At 44.8% G+C, this 26905-nt stretch overlaps 1 protein-coding gene across 1 annotated transcript in view; it reads left to right on the plus strand.

Moving 5' to 3' along the window:
- PDLIM1 (PDZ and LIM domain 1) overlaps positions 1–26905 on the plus strand; it is a 47096-nt gene that overhangs the window by 14448 nt on the left and 5743 nt on the right. Inside the window, exons 2-5 of the mRNA XM_059899857.1 lie at positions 1745–1896; positions 2985–3069; positions 6895–7094; positions 24779–24930. Coding sequence (XP_059755840.1) covers positions 1745–1896; positions 2985–3069; positions 6895–7094; positions 24779–24930 — 589 coding nt within the window. The remainder of the gene's footprint in view (positions 1–1744; positions 1897–2984; positions 3070–6894; positions 7095–24778; positions 24931–26905) is intronic.

The following is a 26905-nucleotide window of genomic DNA, read 5'->3' on the forward strand; positions in this document are numbered from 1 at the left end:
ATACTGGGTGACTCAGAACTAACTCCCCGAAGTCAACTGAAAAGAGTGCGGCCTACACTCGCCTGTATAAAATATCTTTTCCCAGTGGCTACATTAGAAGAAGATCCGGACCTTGGATTGGGGGCTTTTGTTTTCTAAAGGCCAGATCTCTGGTAAACAGATGATGGGAAAGCCAGAAAGGAAGGTTAGGAGGTCAGGATCTCTGCACTGGTTTCCACATCCTGCTACATTCCAGGAGAGTTTTGCCTGATAAAGTCATAGCATGTCTGAACCGGAAGGAACCTCAAGGATCAAGTCATCCACCCCTTATTTTGTGGGGGTAGCGCACTGATGGGGGGGATGGCCATGACAGCAGCCATCACACTAGCCCACCTCAGAAGGGTCAGTGTTTTCTGTTTGGCAACGGCTGATTGGAAACTGCCTGCTGAAAACTGCATCAGATACGGAGGCTCAGCACATAAGCCTTGTGTCCTGATTTGATGTCTTGAAAGGCCTCTTACCTGTGGTTCAGCCTTACGGAGACCCTCAAATGTTCATAAGATCTTCTTCACTGGGCTCCCAGGGGTCAAGGGCCTTCTCCAAGGTGAGGCCAGAACCCTGTGGGTGCTGAGAGTCTGGGCATACTCTGCTCCTGGAGGGCTTGGACTTCTCATCAAGGAAGGTCTTCTAATGTCAAAGTCATGGACTGACCTTGGGATGATGGTCCTATTTTTAGTATACCTTGGTTTAGAAAATACCTAATAGTAAAAAACATCTCTGAGGTTAGTACTACTTCAAAATGAGTTCATACTTTGTTCATCACAATAGCGTCTGTATTCACTTGAAAGATAGTTGTACCTCTCCACGTGAAGCTTGATATTTATTCAGGTCACATGTAATGCTCAGTAGGCAGATGAATTTGATGACCCATTGCAGTCATTGGCTGGCTTCCCCCAAGCATTTGTTGCCCATAAATTTGGAACCACTGGTTTTAGAAGCATTGGCCTGTAGAAAATCAGCCACCCAAAGGGTCTAACCCTAATAGTTTCCTGGCTGGGAGGAAATGAACCAGTATAAACCTATACTGTTGTATTTTAAAATATTCCTTGTTGCTTTTTTCAATTACAAAAGTAATTCAAGCTCATTGTATAAACCAAAAACATTACAGAAATGTAATACTGTGAACAGTTTGGTATGCAGTGTCTCAATTTTTTTGTGTGTGTAAATAGCATATTAATTGTTAAGATTTTTATAGAAATAGGATGTTTCTGTACATAATGTTCTCTAAGTGTGTGTTTTTTTAAATTGGTGACTTATTTTAGGGAAGCAGCAAGAGACAGTGGGAAGAACATTGGGTCTGCTTTAGGGTTTGAGTCCTGGCTCTGTATTATACTATTGATAGTTGGATGACTAGTAATACAGTACTATATCAGTTGGGTGATCCCAGGTAAGTCACAGATCTTTCTAAACCTCAGTTTCTTGGTCTCTAAAATGGGGACCAATATGGGGACTGATACTAGCCTTCCTTTTTCACAAGGTTATTGTAAGGATCCAATAAGATGGTATATAGAAAAGAACTCATTGTAAACCATAATGTATTACATAACCATAAAGGATCATTATTATTGAAACTTATGATTTTAGGCTTCTTTCCTTTTTTTAAATGCTTTGATCCACATTAGTGAATACTTAATCCAGTGGTAACTTACCCAGTGGTTTCCTTGGAGACAGATGGTAACTAAGCCAGCTCTCTCCTTTTTTCCAGGTCACTCCCGGAAGCAAGGCTGCTACAGCTAATTTATGTGTTGGAGATGTAATCACAGCCATCGATGGGGAAAACACCAGCAATATGACGCACTTGGAAGCTCAGAACAAAATCAAGGGCTGCACAGACAGCATGACTCTCACAGTAACCAGGTGAGGCCCGTGGAAACACTCGCTCATTTCTGGTTGACTGGAAGCTGCTTGTGGGCAGGGACTACCTCACCTATTTCAGGATCCCCTACCCACCCAGCTCAGTGCCTTGTACGGTGTAGGCAGGCAGAAGGTCTGTGGAATTGAAATTTCAGGTTGCTCATTTTTCTCTCTAATTTTCACAGTACTCCTCATAGTGTGGGCATCTTTCTCTAAGATATTTGCATTTTCATTTGACCTAACACAACTAACCAAAACTTTGAGGTAGTGAAATCGGTATAATGAAATGAAAACCATCTTGTACACTTCAGAGCCCTACCCCCATGGGAGGTGCACCATTTTATTACTATCCTCTCAAAAGCACATTCATCCCTCATTCTTGTCTCCATTTCTATCTCAGTCCACATCTTCTCCTTCAAGACATTCATTCATTACAGATTAACTGATTTTTTTGATCCATTTACCAACACATTGAATAGCTCCATCTTGTATATATCTGGCCCTGTGCTGGGCACTCTGACAATATAAGGATAAGTACAAATATTCTTTACCCGTAAGAGTGAAAAAATGCTACACTAATGAAAACTGAGACAAGACCTAGAGAGTTGCTGTGTGAATGGTACAAGGAAATCCTCTCCAAGCTCAGAAAAGGAGGCATCGCTTTTGTTTGGTCCAGACGCACTTCACGAACAAGTTGGTTATCTGGTCTGGATCGGGAACACGGGATGAGATAGAGGAGCTCGCCCCGTCCTGAGCGGAGGTGGGGCGGCATCAGGCACGCTCAGGAGCACGGAGGAGGCCGGTGTGGCTGGGTCAGCGGTACAGAGCGCAGTGGGGGAGGATGAGGCTGGAAGAATGACAGCAGCTTGGGAAATCCCTCAGGGCTGAGCGCACACAGCCATCAGACATGATGTCATGAGGTTGGTGCTTCCGAAAATCACACACTGATAGCAAAATGGAGGGGAAGGCGGGGGCAGAGTGCTAGTTCAGAGGCTAGCAGCCGGGCAAGAGGGGACACTTTCCCACTCCGTTTTTAGTATCTATTATTTATTTAGCATGCATGAAACAACAGCTTTGTCAATCTGTTGCAGATCTGAACAGAAAATCTGGTCTCCTCTGGTGACAGAGGAAGGGAAACGTCACCCATACAGGATGAATTTAGCCTCTGAACCCCAAGTAAGTACTTGCCCACCATGGCCCTTGCTCTCAGCACCCAGAGGCCTTTCTGCTTTTGACACAGCTGGGCACACTCGCGTTTTTCCTGCCCTGGAGGCAGGGGATAGGACGCAGTGGGAGGGCCCTCCGCTGACACTGCTGGGACCTGGCTCTTGTTTGGTTCTTCCCGTAAGGGAACTGCGGGAGGAAGGGTTTGGAAAACCCCAGGGCAGTGACGCCAGGGCCTGGGCTGGACACAGCGGGTAGGAAGGGGATACGGGAAGCGGGCGGAAGCTTTCCTGTGCAGTATAGGGTGGCAGAACCACGGCAAAATAGGGGTGCTGACTCAGCTCATTATGGATTGCAGATGCAAATGAATCATGCCAGGGACGAAAAGAAGTTTGGGTCCTGAGGCCTAGAGCCTAGAGGAACTACAAGGGAATTTAGTAGTAAACCCAGACATTCCCCGCCCCACCCCGGGTCCCGGGTCCTACTGCCTGGTTTCCAAGAGCCTTAGGATGGGAATCTCTAGTTTTCTTACAGTGAGATCTTAAAATTACTAAAATAAAGTGGTAGTTCATGTTGGAAAATGTGATAGGGAGTCAATGCACAATTTGTTGGCCAAATAGAATTTCCTGGACGGGAGACTGTCCTGAGATCCCATATTTGTACATAATAGATTATAAGTGATGGTATTTCTTCTTTAACTACATCTCCTAAATTATCTACAATGAATGGGTAGTCTTTAGAAACAAGGGGAGAAACGTAGAGAAGAATGTTTAGAACATCTTTGTAAAATTCCTCACACCTGATATGCTACTTTTCACAAAGTGTGTCTCTTGGATAAATTAATGAGTTGTTAGTGGTATGTTAGTAGGTAAGTCGATAATGGCTTTTGTAAACTTCTTTTAGCCTGGTTTGTGATTGTTATACATTTAGTCCCAATTGAAGATGTGAACTTTAATTTTCTTTTTCCAAAATTTGGGACACTGTTTCATTTTTATGGTGTATTGAGATATAATCAAAAGACAACATATAGCTAGTTATCTTTTATACCTAAAACAGAAACTTGTATGAAATTGAACTCACTGGGTACATTAGTGTGGGTAAATTGAGTGGTTGTATGTGAATGGTATTTTCTCAAATGTCTTCCATTAAAATGTCAGAAATGCAGTCCCACAAAATTTTTCCCATTAATATAATAAAAATAATACTTAGTCCTAAGAGTCACTTTAAGGATCATTTTGCATCTGGCATTTCAAAACTGACATGACCATATTATTCTGTACAGCCCCTCTAAGGAAAGAAAGTTCATGAAATGGCATTCAGTTTACAAACTGGCAGTTGTGCAAACTAATTTAAAACATGCCACAGTCAATTCCAATTTCCTAGGGAGTTCTCAGCCATTTCATTAAATTTACTATAAATGTTGTTTGAATGTGTTAAGTCCTTATATGTTTTATAATATATAAGGAATGATTTTGTTTTAATGTGGTCTATCTAAAATCCTAGTTTTCACTTCAGTAAGGCAATGCTTACATTTTAGTTATACTTTTTATATGTATTATACTTGAATTTTCATCTTAAACATATAATCTGACTACGTATATTAATCTTTTGAAGGTAATTTTCTTCAGATTAAAATCTCCAATACTTTAACATCTAACTTGACTATACATTTCTTTTGATTCCAGTAATTCTTTGTTCATATGAAAAACTTCCCGCCTCTCATTTTTCCAAAATCTTCCACTTCCAGTCATTCTCAAATAGAGGAATGAGTAAGAGCAGAGTTCATCTGTAATTAAAGGATTTGTTCATTCATGTAAGGCTAGCCCACACCCCAGCTTATCTGAGGTCAGTGTAGTTACACACCTAGTTTATATTTCCTCATTATTGAGTTTCCTTGGAGACATAAATACAAAGCCCAAACAATGACATCATCCCTTCCAAAAGGCAGGCCCTGAATTAACTGCCTGACTTCTGGAAAGACCAGTAATTCACATGGGGTTAGATATACTCCTTTTATATACAAAACAGATACATTCTTAGGAGACTCTCTATAAAGTAAAAAATCAGAATTTCCAACCTGCATTTTCTACTGACTTCCATTCTAACTGAAAATGTGTTTCTAAGGAAGGAGAAGGGAATGACACTGGTTGACTGTCTGCTGTGTGCTGGGCACTGTGCAATGGCTAAGAAAGAAGTATAACTTGCCCAAAGCCGAGCAGGAAGCGACAGGGAAAAAACTGAGCCAAGACAGAAATATGAGGGCTCTTCCCTGGTGCTCAGCATCCTAAGATGCTCCTAAGGAATTGCTGTGGGGAAGGAGAGAGGAGGGAAGAATTGCAATCCCGGCTGCCGCTGTCCACCTGCCCCACAGAGCTGCAAGGTAGCCACTGACGGGGGCCCGAGTCCCAGGCCACCCTTCGGGAAGTCTGCTGCTGTTAATGACCACTTCTTATTCCTTGGGGTAGTTGTGCCGTAGAACGTACTTAACCATTCTTTGATTACTGCTGAAGTTATTTTCTTAACTAATTATACTTCCCCTTTGGTGAACAAGCTGTGTGTACTGAGCTTTTGTCCAACGTGGATAAAGTCAGCTCAATGTAATGTATACAGTAAAACCGCACTGATTCCGACTTGTTGAAGAGAGAGAACTATCTGAATCGTCATAAACACATTTTCATGTTGTCTTTTAAGTCAGTACACAGTGAATTAAGCTGGTGGTTTTCATCATCGTTTTCTAAGAAAGTGTGGAAGACTTGAAGGTTTAGTGAAGAAAGAGAGAAAAAAAAAAAAGGGAAGAGCAGTCGTTCTGGGCCTGGGTGTTAACAAGGAGTCCAGGATTCAGAAGGATTTCTGGGAGAGCCAGAAAATAGGACGCACATCGAGTTTAGTAGGCTGCACATCGAGTTTAGTAGGCTGCACAGAGTACGCTCTCCCCTGGGAGCAGGGTTTGAACCAGAACACCCATGCGGAAAGCATCTTGCTAACTGAGTCATCAGAAAAGCCGTGATTTTTTTCAAAAAGCGCATGTTAGTTTAAGGAGTTTTCGGGGGTGTTCTTAAAGTAGCTCCTAGGTGTTGCAGCTGTAGTGATCACCCTCCCAAGTCCTGGCAGTCCAGCATGGAGGTGGAGGGCGCTTCCTCAGATTACAGGAAGAGGGGAGTGAGCACAGGAGGAACTCGAAGTCCTCTCCTGCAGCTCCCCCCTGGGCACCGCTCTGCAGCAGGTATCCCCCAGCCTTCCACCTGATCAGCCTTGGCCTTCTCCCACACAAAGCACCAGATCAGTCATTCCCCGTAGCCCCTTCTGCCAGCGCACTGAGGCTTCTCTGCCTAGTCCGCAGCTGCTTCGCTGGTGACACAACAACCCTCTTATCTTGCTTCTCTAAACCGCTCCTTCCTGGGGAATTTGTCTCCACCTTTAATCATCTTCTGCTCTGCACTGAAGTGATGCCAGTTCCTCTCTTCCTGGTACTTAATCCCTCTGGAAATGTGCCCTGAAAGGGTGTTTCAGCTCTGACTTGGATCCTGACAGCCCAGGGCATCAGGGGGTGTCCTGCCCAGGGGTACCCAGCAGGAGATCAGGCTCTGCTGGGCCTCAGGGAAGAACCAGGAGGCAGAGCTGGCAGATGAAACTGCACACGTGCCCGGCTCGTGCAATGTCCTGGGTCTTGCCCTGTGTCAGGTGGGTTTGGCAGAGCCCCTCAGCTAGTTTGGCATTGAGCCAGGGCCATCATAGCTCATTGGAACACCTCTCTCTCCCTGGCACTCAGCCTGTACCGTCCATCGAGGGGTGCATATTGGACACCCCCCTGATTTGTCCTCTGATCTCTGCCCGCAGGAGGTCCTACACATAGGAAGTGCCCACAACCGGAGTGCCATGCCCTTTACCGCCTCACCTGCCTCCAGCCCTGCCCCCAGGGTCATCACAAACCAGTACAACAACCCAGCTGGCCTCTACTCCTCTGAAAACATCTCCAACTTCAACAACGCCTTGGAGTCAAAGACGGCAGCCAGTGGGCAGGAGACGAATGGCAGAGCGTAAGTAGGCCCACGCGGTCCGCTCTGGGCTAGTCCTGGAAGAGGCTTTTCACACCAGGACAGGCTCGTGCAGGCAGCGGGCAGAAGGTTCAGCCACTAGCCCTGGGAGAAAAATGTCTACTTTAGCACAGTTCTTTCTGTGTTCATTTTCCTCATCTCTAAAAAGGGGGTAATACCACCTGCCTTGTAGGGCTGTTGTAAAATAAGAAGTAACCTGTAAAATGCCAGTACTGTGTCTGACACACCAATTGAGTATTCACCGAGACCTATGTTATTATTATCCTGGTTTCCGTGGTCACTGTCTTCTTCGAAGTGACCATTTTCCTTCCTTGACGGCTCTGCTGCTTCCCAAGAAACTGTTCAGTTTTCATAGTTTGGGCTTTCTGCTTATGATTGCCATTTGGTCTGAGCAAGGGAAGAGTACCTGAATGCAGTTTTGGGTGAAGCAGTGTTTGCCTTTTTCCCTCAAGTGGCCCAGTAGAAATAACAGAAAGAAGTCCATGAGGATATAAATGTGTGTCTGTTAGAACAGGGTCAGATCTGGGGCAGAGGCAGAGGTGGGCTTGCCCAGGGGAGAGGAAGGGTTGCAGGTGGCCGGGGTGGAGAGGTCTAAGCATCTTGCTTAGGGCTGGGGAGGCCTGTCGCCTTTGGCCACAGCTGCCTCTAAGTCTTTATCCAAAGGATCCTCTGCATCTTCCCAGCAGAGGGGGCCCAGAGTCGACTCTCTCCCACTTTGAAGATGAATCCACAAACACTGGGAATCCCACAGCCCATGGTAGAGAACTGGGTTTGAGGACAGAGAGTAAGAGATGGGATCAGTTGTCTGTGGTGGAAAATGGGAGGGACTAGGGCCCGAGTTACCACCTCACATGCCCAAAGGTGGCAGGGAAGATAAGGACTCAGGGACAGAGCTCTGAGTGCAGACAAGGAGGAGGAGAGCGACCCATGGCAGCTGGACAGTGCATGCCCCGTCCAGAGGGGGAACCACTCCTTGGCTCCAGCCAGACACCACATGCAGGCCTAGGATTCCCATTTCTGATGATTCATTTCATCAAACCAGAAGTCAGAAAGCTTTTCATCTGAAATCCCCTGATTTTTAGATGTTGCTGACAGTCAGACTTGTTGGAAAATACCATGTGCTCCAAACTTGTCTGATCTCGGAGGATCTTTTCCGCTTGGAACCCTCGGTTCTTTTTTTTTTTAACTGAAGTATAGTTGATTTACAATCTTATGTTAGTTTCAGGTATTTATATGTATAAAGTGATTTGGTTTTTTATATGTGTGTGGTGTATATATATATATATATTTTTTTTTTTCAGATTCTCTTCCATTATAGGTTATTACAAGATACTGAATATAGTTCCCTGTGCTATACAGTAAATCTTTGTTGTTTATTTATTTTATATATGGTGGTGTGTATCTGTTCTGTACTCTTAATTTATCCCTCCCCCCCTTTCCCCTTTGGTAACCATAAATTTGTTTTCTGTGTCTATGACTGTTTCTGTTTTGTAAATAGATTCATTTGTATTATTTTTCAGATTCCACATGTAAGTGATATTATATAATATTTGTCTGACTTACTTCACTTAGTATGATATTATCTAGGTCCATCCATGTTGCTGCAAATGGCACTATTTCATTCTTTTTTATGGCTAAGTAATATTCAGGGGTGTGTGTGTGTGTGTGTGTGTGTGTGTGTGTATCACATCTTCTTAAACCAAACGTCTGTTGATGGGCACTTGGGTTGTTTCCATGTCTTGGCTATTGTAAATACTGCTGCAGTGAACACTGGGGTACATGTATCTTTTCGAATTCGAGTTTTCATCTTTTCTAGATATATGCCCAGGAGTGGGATTGCTGGATCATATGGTAGCTCTATTTTTAGTTTTTTAAGGAACCTCCACTATTCTCCCACCAACAGTGTAGGAGGGTTCTCTTTTCTCCCACCAACAGTGTAGGAGGGTTCTCTTTTCTCCACACCCTCTGCAGCATTTGTTCTTTGTAGACTTTTTTTTTTTTAATTTTTTTTTAATTTACTTATTTTTGGCTGCATTGGGTCTTTTTGTTGTTGGGTCTTCGTTGCTGCATGCGGGCTTTCTCTAGTTGCAGTGAGCGGGGTCTACTCTTCATTGCGGTGCACGGGATTCTCATTGTGGTGACTTCTCTTGTTGCAGAGCTTGGGCTCTAGAGCACAGGCTTCAGTAGTTGTGGCGCATGGGCTTAGTTGCTCCGTGGCATGTGGGATCTTCCTGGACCAGGGCTTGAACCCGTGTCCCCTGCATTGGCAGATGGATTCTCAACCACTGCGCCACCAGGGAAGTCCCTCTTTGTAGACTTTCTGATGATGGCCATTCTAACTGGTGTGAGATGATGCCTCATTGTAGTTTTGATTTGCATTTCTCTAATAATTAATGATGTTAAGCATCCATTCATGTGCCTGTTGGCCATATGTATGTTGTCTTTGGAGAAATGTCTATTTAGGTCTTCTGCCCATTTTTTGATTGGGTTGTTTTTGATATTAAGTTGTATGAGCTGTTTGCATATTTTGGGAAGTAACCCCTTGTCAGTCGTATTGCTTGCAAATATTTTCTCCCAGTCTGTAGGTTGTCTTTTTGTTTCATTTAGGGTTGGAATCCTCAGTTCTTATACTAGTTCTGAAGCCAATTTTGCTGTTCAATTTCTTCTCAATTCACCTTTAACAAGACTCTGCCCAGCTGTTAGGGTGATTAAATGGCAAACCCGCTGCTGCAGATGCAGTTTAGGACAGGTTAAGGCACAAGAGGTTCCAAACTACTTAAATGTTTGGAAAGAGCTATTGTGGGGAGCCCCCTGATCTCTCGAGAGCCCCTTGATCATACTGTGCACATAGTCCTTCTCCCCGAAAAAGGGAGGCAGGTATTTTGGGCACCTGCTGCATGCAGGTCTCTGTGCCCAGCACTGAGACGGCCTTGCAATTTCCTTTTAAGCTTCGCAGGGCCTAGCAGGGGAGACTTTCTGCCGTGTGACTTTGGCTTTATAAGATGTTAAAGGTCGCCAGCATTTATTGTAGTAACCAAGGCAAAATGGCTACTAATGCTTCTTCGTCCTTCAATTCTGAGTCCTGCCAGGCCCCTACTGGCTTGAGATGATGATGATGCCCTTCACGGTGACTGTGGGGCCTATGGGGTACCTGAGAAAGAGCGCCATGCTGGGCCCCCCTAAGCTTCCACGGAAGGGAAGCTTTCTCCCAAGCAGCTCAGTGGGGAGTTGAGTGGTGGAAACACCGAGAGCCATGATCCCCATTCTTTGCTGCTTTTGTGCTGGGGGAGGCTGAGAACGTGACCCTCTTTTACTGTCCCAGAGTGGAATGTTCCATGATCTGGATTTAATAACCCAGGAAATGACACATCCTTAATTGAAAGGCTGCTATGCATTGGCAGAAATATGTGCCAGGGAAGTATTTTTAGTATGGCCTTGGCCGTTATTCTTTTATTCATGTCGTCTTTCTTCTTCTCTCCTGCTCCCCGCCTGTTCCCTCCCTCCAATCTGAAACAATTGAATCTCTACTGTCTGGACACTGTGCGAGCCTTTCCTGCAGCCCCTCTCCCCGCCTGTGGCAGACTTTCTTGGCTACAGCAGCCTCTGAGTCTTTATCACAAGTCTCCTTCCAGATTTTCTCAGCAGAGGGGTCCCAGCTTCGGCTCCATCCCAAACTCTTTGAAGATGAATCCAGCAACAGTGGGAATACCGGCAACCCCTGGCAGAGGAAATGCCCTGTGCGTGGGTCTCTGCTTACTGGTCTGTTCCTAGAGAGGCCACTTGTGCATATCAGTGAAGGAAGATTCTTGTGCAAACCCAGCAGCTACCAGGTCATGTTGCCGCTCTGTCAGCAGAAGTCACAAGCGCTCACCCGCCACTGTTTAGTCTGTGAAATTTGCTGAGGTTACAGAATTGGCTCACTTCGTACTTTGCATCTGAGATCATCACGGATACCCTGGGGCACACTCTGAGTTTCTTTGTCGCATGCCCTTCAAAGCAGCCTGGTGTGTGTGTGGCTATCTGTCTTGTAGGATTTCCCAGGGCCCCATCCCCGTCAGACAAGAACACAGAGAGCATTGCCACTGCCAAATTCAACGGGGAAGGCAGGCAAGAGGTGCCCGCCATCTGCCTCCTGTTCTCCCAGCACACACGGTTGAGTGGGAGGGACTCTGGGTCAGTTCAGCTTAACAGTTGTTTACTGAGTGCCTACTGTGTACCAAGTGGGTGGAGGAAATGTGGCTCTGATTAGCAGAAAGCTTTCACCTGCCCTCTGACCCCTTTCCACTGAGTTTAGGGGCTCTGGTCATTTTCTGGTGATTTGGGGCCTGGATTTCATTATATATGTGATACTGCTTGATACTTTCTTAAAGGTGCAGGCTTTATAGATAGAGGGGCCTGAGCTTGAATTCCAGCTCTGCCTCTTGCTAGCTGTGGGACCTTGGGCAAACCACGTAACTTCTGAAACTCAGTCTCTTCATCTATAAAGCAGATAATACGAACTACCTCACCACCAGGTTATTGGGAAATTTCAATGCTATGTGCAAAAACTATCCAGGCTGGGGGCTGGCCTCTGGTGGTGCTCAGTAAATGCTACTTGTTACTGATTTCAGCATGCATGAGGAGCTCCATACCCATCACTTCTGAGTACTAGGGGCTCCAGAGGGTGGAAGCATGTAGACAAATATCATGGAGAAGATCTTGCTGTAACTTAGGGTAAGTTTCTTTCTTTCCCAGCACTGTAGCTTAAGTTCAGCCAACCAGTACAATTGATTACCTTCCTGATGGAGTGGTATTCATGGAATAATCAGTTGGGCTCCCATAGCCACCACAATAGTCCCAAGATACTAGCTCTTCCAGTTTGTGTTCTCAGGTGATCCCCCCATAAACTCATGAGGCAGATTTCTAAGCAGGTACAGTGGAAATAAAGGGAAGCATTCATTGTTCTTTGTTCAGTTGATACCAGAGGGATTATATTAGCCCTGACTCACTGGAGCTTGGTCAGAAGAAAACCTCCATCATGAAGGTGGCTGTTTGCCCCTCTAACTAAACTTGCCCACAGCCCACAGAGAACTGGCTTGGGGGTCTGGATGTTCCTCCCTCTTCTCCTGGTGCCCAAAATTACTCCTCTGGTTTCTTATTAGATCCAACATCTAGGCCTTTGAAGATTAAAACTTAGGGGGGCTTCCCTGGTGGCGCAGTGGTTGAGAATCTGCCTGCCAATGCAGGGGACACGGGTTCAAGCCCTGGTCTGGGAAGATCCCACATGCCACGGAGCAACTGGGCCCGTGAGCCACAATTACTGAGCCTGCGCGTCTGGAGCCTGTGCTCCGCCAACAAGAGAGGCCGTGATAGTGAGAGGCCCATGCACCGCAATGAAGAGTGGCCCCGGCTTGCCACAACTAGAGAAAGCCCTTGCACAGAAACGAAGACCCAACACAGCCATAAATTAATTAATTAATTAATTAATTTTAAAAAAAAGATTAAAACTTAGGGAACATTCTGACCAGGCTCCCCTTCCAAAAATGATTACACAGGGTTTCTCAGAATTGCGTATTTGGTGAACATTGGGGTAACCAGGTTGGGGCAGCTCAGACTTGAACAGTTTTTCTGAGTCAGCCTACATCCTTTCTCCCCACCTACATAAAAATCACGTACTAAAATCTCCTCTACATCATTTCCAGTTAGTGTCTAGCCTCCATCATTTGGAGAAAATTTGTCTTAAACTTAACTAAACTTTTTATTTTGCAATAATTGTAGATTCATATTGCACTTATAGGGAACAAAACAGAGAAATCCCCTATAGCTTTCACCCAGTTTCCATCAATGGTAACATCCTGAAAACCATAAGCATGAAATCAAAACTAGAATATTGACATTTATATGGCCAAGATACAGAACATATCTATCACCACAGAGATTCCTCACGTTTCCCTTTTATAGCCACACCCACTTCCCTCCCACCCCTGCACCCCACTTTACCCCTGCAACCCACTAAGCTGCTCTCCATTTCTGTAATTTTGTTATTTCAAGAATGTTATTAATGGAATCACACAGTATGTAACTTTCAGATATTGACTTTTTTTACTCAGAATCATTTACTGGAGATTTATCTGATTTTAGCTAGGTTGTTTTAGGTACCAGTAGTTCCTTTTTTTTCTGTTTGAAAGATATTTTTTTTTAAATTGTGGTAAAAAACACACAGCATAAAATATACCATCTTAACCATTTTTCAGTATACAGTGCAGTAGTGGTAACTACATACATATTCTTGTACAGCAGATCTCTAGAAATTTTTTGTCTTGCAAAACAGAAACTCTCCACCCATTGAACAACTCCGCTTTCCCTCTTCCCTCCAGCCCTTGGCAACCACCATTCTATTTTCTGTTTCTAAGAGTGACTACTTTAGACACCTCATATAAGTGGAATCATGCAGTATTTGTCTTTCTGTGACTGGCTTCTTTCACTTAGCATAATGTCCTCAAGGTTCATCCATGTTGCAGCATGGGACAGGATTTTTTTTTAAAAGCTGAATAATATCCATTATCTGAATATACTACATTTTCTTTATCCATTTATCTGTCAGTGGACATTTAGGTTACTTCCACCTCTCAGCTATTTATTGTAAACAATGCTGCAGTGAACATGAGTATGCAAATATTTCTATGAGAGCCTGATTTTTATTCTTTTGGATATATACCCAGAGGTGGGATTGCTGGATCATACAGTAGTTCTATTTTTAATTATCTGAGTGATCTCCATAGTGTTTTCCATAGTGCTGTACCATTTTACATTCCCACCAACAGTGCACAGGGTTTCAGTTTTTCCATCCTCACCAACACTTGTTATTTTCTGGTTTTTTGTTTTATTTTGGTTTTTGGTAGCAGCTATCCTAATGGGCATAAGGTGATATGTCTCATGGCTTTGATTTGTGTTTCCCTGATGAATAGTGATGTTGACCATCTTTTCACATGGTTGTTGGCCATTGTGTATCTTTTTGGAGAAACGTCAGTTCAAGTCCTTTGCCCATTTAAAAAAACCTGGTTATTTGGGGGTCTTTTTGTTGTGGAGTTGTAGGAATTCTCTGTATATTCTGGACATTAACGTCTTATCAGATACATGGTTTGCAAATATTTTCTCCCATTCTGTAGATTGCCTTTTCACTCTGTTGAATGTTTCCTTTGTTATGTAGAAGCTTTTTAGTTTAATGTAGTCCCACTTGATTTTGATCCCTGTGCTTTTGCTGTCATATTCAAGAAATCATTGCCAAGACTAATGCCATGAAGCTTTTCCCTGTTTTCTTCTATGAGTTTTATGGTCTCAGGTCTTACAACAAGTCTTCAATTCATTTTTAGTTGATTTTTGTATATGGTGAGATAAAGGTCCAATTTCATTCTTTTGTACACAGATATCCAGCTTTCTCAATACCACTTATTGAAGAGACTATCCTTTCTGCATTGTGTATCCTTAGGACCCTCATCAAAGATCATTTGACCTTATATGCCAGGGTTTATTTCTGGGCTGCATATTCTGTTCCTTCAGTCTATATGTCTGTCTTTATGCAAGTACCATACTGTTTTGGTTACTGTAGCTTTGCAATATGGTCTCCTCTCCACCCCACCCCCCACACCTGTTTGTTTTGGCCCTGCCATGCGGCATGTGGGATCTTACTTCCCTGACCAGGGATCAAACCCGTGCCCCCTGCATTGGAACTGTCGAATCTTAACCACTGGACCGCCAGGAAACTCCCCTCCACTATGTTTTGACATCAGGAAGTGTGATACCTCTGGTCTTGTTTTTCTTCTTTAATATTTCTTTGGTTATTTGGGGTTCTTTGAGATACCATATGAATATTAGGATTTTTTTTTTTCTGTTTCTGCAAAAAATGCTGTTGGGATTTTGATAGGGATTGCATTGAATCTGTACGTCACTTTGAGTAGTATTGACATTTTTAGCAATATTAATTCTTCTAATCCATGAAAATGGATATATCTCCATTTATTTTTCTTTTTTTTAAATTTTTAAATTTTATCTATTTTATTTGTTTATTATTTTTGGCTGCGCTGGGTCTTTGTTGCTGCACGCGGGCTTCCTCTAGTTGCAGCAAGTGGGGGCTACTTTTTGTCACGGTGCGTGGGCTTCTCATTGCGGTGGCCCCTCTTGTTGCACAGCACGGGCTCCAGGCGTGCGGGCTTTGGCAGTTGTGGCACGTGAGCTCAGTAGTTGTGGCTCACGGGCTCTAGAGCGCAGGCTCAGTAGTTGTGGCACACGGGCTTAGTTGCTCCGTGGCATGTGGGATCTTCCCAGACCAGGGCTCAAACCCGTGTCCCCTGCACTGGCAGGCAGATTCTTAACCACTGTGCCACCAGGGAAGCCCCTCCATTTATTTTTGTCTTCTTCAACTTTTTTCATTGATGTTTCATAGTTTTCAGAACAAGTTTTTTGCCTCCTTGGCTAAGTTTATTCCCAAGTATTTTATTCTTTTGATGCTATTGTAAATAGGATTGTTTTCTTAATTTTCTGTTTGGATTATTCTTTGTTAGTATATAGAAACACAACTGATTTTTGAGTATCGATTTTGTGTCCTGCAACTTTGCTGAATTCCTTTATTAGTTTTAACAATTCTCTTTTTTTGGCCACACCCTGTGGCATGAGGGATCTTAGTTCCCTGACCAGGGATCAAACCTGTGCCCCCTGCAGTGGAAGCGTGGAGTCCTAACCACTGGACCGCCAGGGAAGTCCTAGTTTTAACAATTCTTTTTGTGTATGGAAGCTTTAGGGTTTTCCACATATAAGATCATGTCACCTGTGAACAAAGATAATTTTACTTCTTGCTTTCCAATTTGGATGCCTTTTATTTCCTTTTCTTGCTTAGTTGCTCTGGTCAGGACTTCTAGTACTATGTTGAATGGAAGTGGTGAGAGTGGGCATCCTTGTCTTGTTCCTGATCTTAGAGGAAAAACTTACTTTTTCAATATTGAGTATGATGTTAGATGTAAACTTGTCATACATGGCCTTTATTATGCTGAAGTAATTTTCTTCTATTCCTAGTTTTTTTAGTGTTTTTATCATGAAAGTATACTGAATTTTGTCAAATGCTTTTTCTGCATCAATTGAAATGATGATGTGGTTTTTGTCTTCTAATCTGCATTCTGTTAATATAGTGTATTAATTACAGTGACTGATTTTTATATGTTGAGCCATCTTTGCATTTCAGAAGCAAATCCCACTTACTCATAGTGTATAATCATTTTAATGTGCTGTTGAATTCAGTTTGCTGAGGATTTTTGCATCAATATTCATCAGGGATATTGGTCTGTAGTTTTCTTTTCCTGTAGTATCTTTGTCTGGTTCTGCTATCAGGGTACTGCTGGCCTCATAGAATGAATTTGTAAGTGTTCCCTCCTCTTCCATTTTTTTGGGAAGACTTTGAGAAGGATTGGTGTTAATTTTTCTTTGAATAGTTGGTAGAATTCTCCAGTGAAGCCATCTGGTCCTGGGCTTTTTTGTTGTTAGGAGATTTTTTTTTTTTTAAAGACTTTTTATGACATTTTTTTTTTTAATTTATTTATTTAACTTATTTATTTTTGGCTGTGTTGGGTCTTCGTTGCTGTGTGCGGGCCTTCTGTAGTTGTGGTGAGCGGGGGCTACTCTTCATTTCAGTGCACGGGCTTCTCATCGTGGTGGCTTCTCTTGTTGCAGAGCACGGGCTCTAGGAGCGGGCTTTAGAGTGCAGGCTCAGTAGTTGTGGTGCACGGGCTTAGTTACTCCGCAGCATGCGGGATCTTCCTGGACCAGGGCTCAAACCCGTGTCCCCTGCATTGGCAGGCGGATTCTTAACCACTGCGCCACCAGGGAAGCCCTGTTAGGAGATTTTTGATTACTGATTCGATCATGTTATTTATTATAGGTCTGTTCAGATTTTTTTTTTCTTTCATGATTCAGTCTTGGTAGGAATTTATCTATTTCTTCTAGGCTATCCAGTTTGTTGATATAATTGTTCATAATAGTCTTTTATGATCTTTTTTATTTGTTATAGGCATGGTAGTGTCTTCTCTTTCATTCCTGATTTTTTTGTTATTTCAGTCTTCTCTCCTTTTTTTCTTAGTCTAGCTGAGGGTTTGTCAATTTTGTTGATCTTTTCAAAAAACCAAACTCTTAAGTTTGTTCTATTTTTCCTATTGTTTTTCTCTTTTCTGTTTTATGTGTGCTGTAGTCTTTATTATTTTCTTCCTTCTGCTAACGTTATTTATTTATTTAAATTTATTTTATTTTATTTATTTATTTGGCTCTGTTGGGTCTTCATTGCTGTGCGCGGGCTTTCTCTAGTTGTGGCGAGCAGGGGCTAATCTTTGTTGCAGTGCACAGGCTTCTCGTTGCGGTGACTTCACTTGTTGCAGAGCACGGGCTCTAGGCTCGCGGGCTTCAGTAGTTGTGGCACGTGGGCTCAGTAGTTGTGGCTCGTGGGCTCTAGAGCGCAGGCTCAGTAGTTGTGACGCATGGACTTAGTTGCTCCGCAGCATGTGGGATCTTCCCAGAGCAGGGCTCGAACCCGTGTCCCCTGCACTGGCAGGCAGATTCTTAACCACTGTGCCACCAGGGAAGTCCCCTTCTGCTAACTTTAGTTTGTTCTTCTTTTTCTTGTTCATTGAGGTGTAAAGTTTGCTTGAGATCTTTCTTCTTTTTAAATTAGGCATTACTGCTACTATAATGTTTTTTCTCAGCTTTTGCTATGTCCCGTAAGTTTTTTCATTTTCATTTGTCTCAAAATATTTTCTAATTTCTGTTGTGACTTGTCTCATTGTTCATTAGTGGGTTGTTTAATTTCCGCATGTTTGTGAACTTCCCAGTTTTCCTTTTGCCGATTTCTAGTTTCATTCCACTGTGGTCAGAAAAGATACTTGGTAATTTCAGTCTTCTTAAATTTTTTTACTTTTATTTTTTTTATTTATTTTATTTTTTTATTTATGGCTGTGTTGGGTCTTCGTTTCTGTGCGAGGGCTTTCTCTAGTTGCAGCAAGTGGGGGCCACTCTTCATCACGCAGGCCTCTCACCATCGCAGCCTCTCTTGTTGCGGAGCACAGGCTCCAGACGCGCAGGCTCAGCAATTGTGGCTCACGGGCCTGGTTGCTCTGCGGCCTGTGGGATCTTCCCAGACCAGGGCTCGAACCCGTGTCCCCTGCATTGGCAGGCAGACTCTCAACCACTGCGCCACCAGGGAAGCCCCCAGTCTTCTTAAATTTGTGAAGACTTTTTTGTGGCCTAACCTGTGATCTATCTTGGAGAATGCTCTGTGTGCACTTGAGAAGAATGTATATTCTGCTGTTGCTGGGTGCAGTGTTCTGTGTTAGGTACAACTGGTCTATAGTGTGGTTCAGGTCCTCAGTTTGCTTATAAATCTTCTGTCTGGTTGTTCTATCCTCTTTTGTTCCTTTTTATTCCATGGTATGGATGTACCACGGTTTGTTTAACCATTCACCCATTGAAGGACATCTGGGTTGTGTCTTATTTTTGGCTATTATGGATAAAGTGGCTGTAAAGATTTGTGAACAGGTTTTTGTGTAACCATAAATTTTCATCTCTGGGATAAATGACCAGGAGTACAATTGCTGGGTCATAAGGTAGTTACATGTTTAATTTTACAGAAACTACCAAACAGTTTTGCAGAATATCTGTACCATTTTACATTCCTACCTACAATGTTTGATCTAGTTTCTCTGTATCCTCTCCAGCATTTGGTGTTGCCACTATTTTTTATTCTAGCCATTCTCATAGGTGTGTAGTAATGTATCACTGTGGTTTTAATTTGCACTTGCCCTGTGGGTAATGATGTTGAACATCTTTTCATGAGCTTATTTGCCATCAGCATATCCTCTAGTCCTTTTCTGGATATCTGGGCTCAGATCACCTCCTGCCTCTCAGCCTCGGCTGTTTTTTCAGAAGCCTCCACCCTCTAGGGAAGAGGGACAGTGTACCCAGTGGAGCCAAAGAACAAATATCAGATGGTGGTGCAATTTATCAATACAGAAGGATAGGTTTGTATGTAAACAAGTTCTAATTTGTGAGAAATAAAGCGATATGCTCTGCAGTCTGCCAGGCTGTCTCCCAGGTTCAAGAATGCAGGCAATGGCTACCGACAGTTTTCTTAGCAAATCTAACCACTTTATCTTTAGGGGTGAAGACACTTTTACAAGTGCAAATGAATTATTCCAATTATGTTTACTCACTCATTTTGCATCCACTCATTGTATAACTAGCTCACATGTCATTTTAAAAAGAAAACTGAGGGACTTCCCTGTCAGTCCAGTGGTTAGGACTCAGCGCTTTCACTGCCACGGGCCCAGGTTCAATCCCTGGTAGGGGAACTAAGATCCCGCAAGCCACGCAGCATGGCCAAAATAAAAAATAAAATTAAATTTAAAAAAAAGAAAGAAAACTGAGGTATAGGTTTTCCCTGGGTAATTCTCCCCAAGTTACTTCTTCCTCTCCTCTCTTTTTCTTTTTCCTGTCAGCCTCCTGGGGCACTTGAAGTACTCAGGTTCCCAGCTGGAAGCAGGGTCAGTAACAGCAATGAAACTCACAGAATGAACATGCTCTGCTGGTCTCAGGGAGGGTCAAAATTTAAATAGAGGAGACTTACCAGCTGGTCACTTGCAAAAGACTGCAGTGGGGGGAAGGGAAGCCACCACCCCTGTATGTCCACAGTTGCTGGTCTCTGCTCTTGTCTCTCTCCCTCCCACCCTCAGGGGACTGTGGGAGCCTCCCATCCCCAGGTCAGGTGATGGGCCACCTTGAGGAGTGGTTTTAACCAAGGTGGGGGTAGAAGGCCAGTTTCCCCATTCTGCTGTGTTGACACTGGAGGTTACTGGAGGCTGCTCACTATTGCTGGAGTGGGAGATCTGGCTACCCACATGGCCTCCACGGACTCACTGCAGGTGAGTGGTGGCCTTGTCACTGCTGGGTGGGGGTGACATACGGGCTCCCTACTGGAGCCTGGAGTGTATGACCACTGTCATTCCTTGGGTCCCAAGGTATCTGGCTGGTCTGCCTTCTTCTGTCCCCCTTTCAGAGTCTTTTTTTTTTTTTTTAATATAAATTTTATTTATTTATTTTTGGCTGCGTTGGGTCTTTTGTTGCTGCGCACGGGCTTTCTCTAGTTGTGGCGAGCAGGGGCCACTCTTCGTTGTGGTGTGCAGGTTTCTCATTGTAGTGGCTTCTCTTGTCATGGAGCACGGGCTCTAGGCACGCGGGCTTCAGTAGTTGTGGCACACGGGCTCGGGAGTTGTGGCTCGCGGGCTCTAGAGCGCAGGCTCAGTAGTTGTGGCGCACAGGCTTAAGTTGCTCCACGGCATGTGGGATCTTCCTGGACCAGGGCTCAAACCCGTGTCCCCTGCATTGGCAGGCGGATTCTTAACCACTGCGCCACTAGGGAAGCCCCCCGAGTCTTCTTGTGTTCATCTTATATAGGATGTCTAAGGTTTTTAGTTGTACTTAGTGGGAGGAATAGGGAAACTTATGTCTACTCCATCTTCCCAGATGGGAAAACGATTTTTATGAAGAGAATGTCTTCTCCCGTCTGGATGCATCTTGTAATTCAAGTAATTCCTCTTTGCGTCCCAAACTTTGTCACACACACAGGCAGTTTTAGTTCAGAACCAAAGCTGACTTAGTATGTGAGAAAATGATGCCATTAAGGTTTTATCAGCAGTGGGAATTTTTTTCTTATGGCTTCCTTGTTTTAGTTGAGATTTATATACAGATTATTAGGTTGCTGCCATGGGTGATGGCTCAAGTTTAAAAAAAAAAAAATTAAAGAGTCTCTTATGTCCCCACTCTAGTCACTTCACTGTTTTGATGAAGTGGATGCTCATCCCAGGGTTGCTGTTGCAAAACCATGGGTGTGCTTTTCCTCTGTTCTCCTTGACCTTCTGACCTTCACCCCAGCTGCTCTTTTGGCTGGAACAGGCCTTTGTGTCACATAAGGTCTGCAGGCTCAGCCTCTGAAATCCTCTTCTTGGAAACGAGCTCAAGTGGAGTTTTCTTCTGACGTTCTAAAGACCACCAGCCTTAAACACCCAGCTACGTCAGCCACCTCATCAGGCAGAGCGCCACCTGGCTGTGCTATCCCTGGGGAGACAGGCCCTGTGGTCAGGGCCTAAAAGACTGGAAGAAAACAAACATTTAGGGAACTGGCATACATTCAGCACCAAGTCTGATTCGGGGAGAAACAAGAAGCAGGAAACATGAAGAGTGTAATGGATAGTTACTCCAAAGGAGTTAAATTTGATTAAAATCTTGTATTTTGTTATTAAAATTGTAAAGACTGGGTTTAGAAGACTGCGCTTACTTTTAGTGACCCACTCTCAGAAGTTTTTCCCCTGGTGACTCAGTCATGTAGCTCATATTTTTGAGAGCTTATCACTATAGAATTCTTCCTTTCAATGCTGTTACTATATATAAAAAGTGAGAATGCTTTTTTGGGGGGCTCCATTTCTCATGCATGTTTTTGTCCTAGAATTTTTTTTTTAATATATTGTGATGTCATTTGTCTATATCTGATAGTCTAACATCTAAGACTTGGGTCTTAGGATATTATCTTTGAATTAAGCAGATCAATGCTTCAAATAAGGCGATGGGTATTGAAAGTGCTTTATAAATTGTCAAGTGGTAGAAAGATATTATCATTATTTGAGAATAAATAGTAAGCTGTTTTCTTTTCACTAATCATGGAAATACTTTCCAAGACCATTTGCTGGAAGAATATGTGATGACCTTGTAGTTTGGCTTCTGTCATTTTTAGCAGTCCCTTGGTGGCTTCCAGACATAACAACATACACCAAAGAAGGGGAAAAATTCTCCCCAAGAACATTCCACGGTCTGATCTTGATTTTAAAATAGTTCTAAGTGTAATAGAAAAAAATATTTGTCGAAATAACATAATACATTTATTATAGGGCAAGCTCAGAACTCAAGACCCAAGGAAAGAGTCCCGCATGTGTCTCAGACAACAGGGCTAAAAAGGTGGGCCACAGGAAGACTGTGGCCCCTGGTTACAACCGCTCCTCAGGGTGGCCCATCACCTGCCTGGGGGATGGAGGGAAAGAGACACGGACAGAGACCAGCGGCTGTGGACGGGCAGGGGTGGTGGCTTCCCTTCCCTTCCCCCCCACCGTGGCCTGCACAAGTGACCAGCTGATGAATCTCTCTACTTACATTTTGACCTTCCCTGAGAGCAGCAGAAAAGATGTCACTCTTTGAGGGCTTTGTCTTCTATTGTGAGAACCTGGTTGTAGTCAAAGGGAAAACCTAGAGCTTCACTGATGCGAGTGACCCTGCTTCCAGCCGGGGCCTTGAGTCACATTTAAAATGGAATGTGAACTGATTATGCAATGGGTGGGTGATAAAACTGCACCACCATCTGGTATTTCCTCTCTGGCTCTACTGGGCACACTGCCCCTCTTCCCTAGCGGGTGGAGGCTTCTGAAAAAGCAGCCGAGGCTGAGAGGCAGGAGGTGATCTGGGCCCAGGAGGCTGGACTGCCCATGTCCCTGGCACAGCCCTGGGGGATTCCCTGCGACCCCACAGGAGCAGGGAGAGGGTGCAGTGAGGAGGAGAGAGGCACTTAATCCACTTCTCTAACACCTACCATGCCCCAGCCCTGTGCCGGGCACTGATACAGGGCAGGAACACAGTGGTGAACAAGGCAGGCCATGGCCCTGCCCTCATGGGGCTTACTTTCCAGGGGAAGACAGACCATAAAGAAACAAGTATAACTGATGGTGAGTGAGAAACAACATGGAGAAAGATGCAGCAGAGCAAAGGGAAGAGTGACAGGGATGGAGTGGACTGTTTTAAGTTGAGGGTCGGGGACCCTCTCTGAGGAGGGACATCTGAGCAGAGACCCGAGTGAAGTGTGGGAGCCACGGGGCTCTCTGGGGAGGGAGCGTTCCAGGCAGAGGGAGCAGGATATGCAAAGGCCCTGAGGCTGGTGTGTCCTAGAAACCCCCTGAAGGCTGGTCTCACTGGAGCGAGCAAGGGGTGCCAGGCGATGTGTTTGGAGAGGGGAGCAGAGCCACATCTTGTAGGGCCTTTCTACTTTTTGTAATGAATATTTACTCCAAAGGAGGTGAATTTGTGGTTAAGCTTGTGTCTTGTTACTAAAACTGTGACTATTTGGTTCTGAGTCAGATGGGAACACTTGGAGCCACATCCCCACACAGTCTGATTCTCGTGTTTAAAATACCACTCTGGCCTCTGGTCAAAAAAGTAAGGTGGTCCTGGGGGCTGAGAGTGGCGGCAGAGGGACAAGTTGCGAAGCTGGTCAGCCGTGCTGTTAACAGATGGCATGGCTGGGACAGGGGAGGAGGGGGTGGTGCAAAGGGGTGGGACTCAGGACAGACTTCACAGGTAAAGCGGACTGGAGTTTACCTCCTTTCACTCTCCTCCTTCCCCGAAACCAGGCAGCAGAGGTGTCTCCCCTGGAAAATGGGCCCTGGGGCAAAGAGGCTGCCAGCTCTGCCTGTCTCACCCTGTCGTGGGGAGCCCAGAAGGACAGGGGGAGGTGTGGGCGGCAAGGCCTGGCTTGCCCCGTCCCTGGGCCCGAGCTGAGGCCTCTGTCCCCCGCTCAACGGAACAGCACTTCACTGTTTACAAAGTACTTACCTCAAGAGTGTCATACCGAGTGAAGTAAGTCAGATAAGGACAAATATCATGTGATATCACACATGTGTGGAATCTAAAGAATGGTACAAAGGAACTTATTTACAAAACAGAAAGAGAGTCGCAGATGTAGAAAACAGACTTATGGTTACCAGGGTTAAGGGGGGGCGGAGGTAGAGGGATAAATTGGGAGATTGGGATTGACATATACACACTACTATATATAAATAGATAATAAGGACCCTGTGTATAGCACAGGCAACTCTCCTCAACACTCTGTAATGGCCTATTTGGGAAAAGAATCTAAAAAAGAATGGATAGAGGCATATGTATAACTGATTCACTTTGCTGTACACCTGAAACTAACACAACATTGTAAATCAACTATACTCCAATAAAAAAAACAAGAAAACAGAAAACAAAGTTCTTGCCTTTCTCATCCTTGCCAACAACGGTGTGAACTGAGCAGAGCAGACACTATTACTTCTGTGTGGTAGGTGAAGAGACCAGAGCTCCTTGCCGTGAGAATTAGGAGAGTTTATGGAGACAGAGAGAGCCCTTCGATGTCATCAGCAATAAAGAACACTGATTTCTGCTCTGGGGAAAGAATGTAGCCCGTACTAAGGGGACCCAGCTGAGTTTTTAGTGCTCGGATTGTGGTTGACATTTTCCCTCTTCTAAATTTTCTTTCGACATCATGTTGTTTATGTAATTTTGAAAGAAGCACGGCATTCCCATTCCATGGGATTAGGCTAAAAAGTAATTGAATCACTGAAACTATCTGGAAAACTAGCCTCTTATTGTCTGGAAGCAGCAGCCAGCTCTGCCTACAGACACCTCACAGAATCGGCAGGAGGTCTATGGCTGCATTAAGAGAAGGCTTCGTCCATTGGGATCATTTCTCTCCACCCTTTGATTCATGGGTGCCTTCTCTTGGAAGGGGGTGCCTGGTGAATTTTTTTCCCCTAACTTCTGACATGTCCTAATGAACTTGCAAACATTCTTCACAGCTTAGACCATTCTCAGCTTCCAAGCGGACTCGTCATTGACAAAGAATCTGAAGTTTACAAGATGCTTCAGGAGAAACAAGAGTTAAATGAGCCTCCGAAACAGTCCACTTCATTCCTGGTTTTGCAGGAAATCCTGGAGTCTGAGGAGAAAGGTAATCAGTCGTGTGTGTGTGCGTGCGTGCGTGTGTGTGTGGGGGGGTGGGGGGTCAGAGGCTCTTGTTCAAGGCCTGGGCTGAGGAGCAGTCATTGCTGAAACACAGATGAACACAGCCCTGAAGAGGTGGAAAGAACACAGTGTGCTTTGCAAGGCATGGCTCTTAAAAGGCTAAAAGCTCTTTTAAAAAAAGAAAGAGGGAACTCCGTGGCGGTCCAGTGGTTAGGACTCTGTGCTTTCACTGCTGAGGGCACGGGTTCAATCCCTGGTCAGGGAACTAAGATTCTGCAAGCTGCGAGGCACAGCCAAAAAAAAAAGAAAAAGGGGGGTGGAGTGGGGGGAGGAATGAATGAGCTCCCAGCCACACCTGCCTAGCTGTTTCCTGTCACAGGCGCATGGGGAGGCTGAGGACATGGGGAGCTTGACTGTTGTGGGATTCTGTCGTCTGTCCCTTGGCCACTGGTTTGGTTTGAGCCCACACACCATGTTTCTGTGGTGGCTGGCACGTGTGAGTGCGTGAAGGCCATGGGATATGAATGACAAGCAGAATGAAATGAATCAGCAGTAGTGAAGCCAGGCTCTGAACTTCACTTTGGGGCCATGTGCTTGTTCTTGCTCTAGGGAGGATGGCTTCCTGAGAACCGGAGGGCCCTCAGTTTGGCCACATCCCCCCACCGAGTGACCTTAGACAAGTCTCTGAACCTTTCCAGGCTTGTTTGCTCATATGTCAATCAGGGATGAAAATCCTTTCCTCTAAGACTGGTGTGTGGATCAAATGTTATAAATTACACAAAACACCCGTCACTGTGACTGGCACACAGTAGGTGCTTCGTAACTGTTATGATGTTTGAGACCTCATCAAGAGGCTCCAGGCCAGCCTTAGCTTGTCCACACGTGAGCTCCAATGCCCGAGGTGCCCAGGGCCACACATGTGGCTCTGCAGGTCTCAGGAGATAGTCTTTGCCCTCTACACATCATACACTCTGTGTTTCTTACGATAATTTTCAAGTGGGTGGCAGCAAAGCTGTCTCAGTAGCTTTGTAACAACAACAAGGAGAAATTTCTGGCAGATGGGTATGTTGCAGAAGAGTTTTTTTTTTTTTTTTATAATTATTTATTTATTATTTATTTTTGGCTGTGTTGGGTCTTCGTTTCTGTGCGAGGGCTTTCTCCAGTTGCGGCAAGTGGGGGCCACTCTTCATCGCGGTGCGCGGGCCTCTCACTATCGCGGCCTCTGTTGTTGTGGAGCACAGGCTCCAGACGCGCAGGCTCAGTAGTTGTGGCTCACGGGCCTAGTTGCTCCGCGGCATGCGGGATCTTCCCAGACCAGGGCTCGAACCCGTGTCCCCTGCATTGGCAGGCAGATTCTCAACCACTGCGCCACCAGGGAAGCCCAGAAGAGATGTTTTTTTCCCCTTCTCACAAAGGTGACCTGTGAGCGACAGCTCTCGGGCTTGCCCACCTCCCACGTGGTCATTCACAAGTGCCTCTGATTCTCATCATCAGCCTAACTACCAGTGAGTTCTGGGGAGTTGGGTTTTGCAGCCCTTCCTGGTCTCAATGAGGCCCAACCCTCCACACACTGCGCTGTCCCTTTCCACAAGGCTCACCGGAGCCCTGCCTTCTCCTGCTCTCTTCTTCTTCCCGGTGTGCCTGCCTGTGAAGAGAGTTGGTACTTCTGGGAGGGACACTTGGTTGTTCTGTTTCTGAGACCTGCTTCAGCCAGGCTCCTGAGGGGTTGGTTCTTTGCCCAGGGCGGCCAGTGAGGGTCAGAGCTGAGTGCCCTCTGGAAGAGTCACCTTCCTCCAGGAAGCCCCCAGCTGCAGAGCTGGCATCCCAGGAGTCCTTCCTGAGCTGAAAGTTCCCTCCTGAACACACTCCGCACCCAAGCTTCCTCCCCATTTGGGTGGTTCTTTAGAGAAACTGGCAATTTACAAGCACAGGATATTAGGAAAATTCTTCTTTTATGCTAG

Source organism: Balaenoptera ricei, chromosome 16, assembly GCF_028023285.1.
Source record: "Balaenoptera ricei isolate mBalRic1 chromosome 16, mBalRic1.hap2, whole genome shotgun sequence".
Lineage (NCBI taxonomy): Eukaryota > Metazoa > Chordata > Mammalia > Artiodactyla > Balaenopteridae > Balaenoptera > Balaenoptera ricei.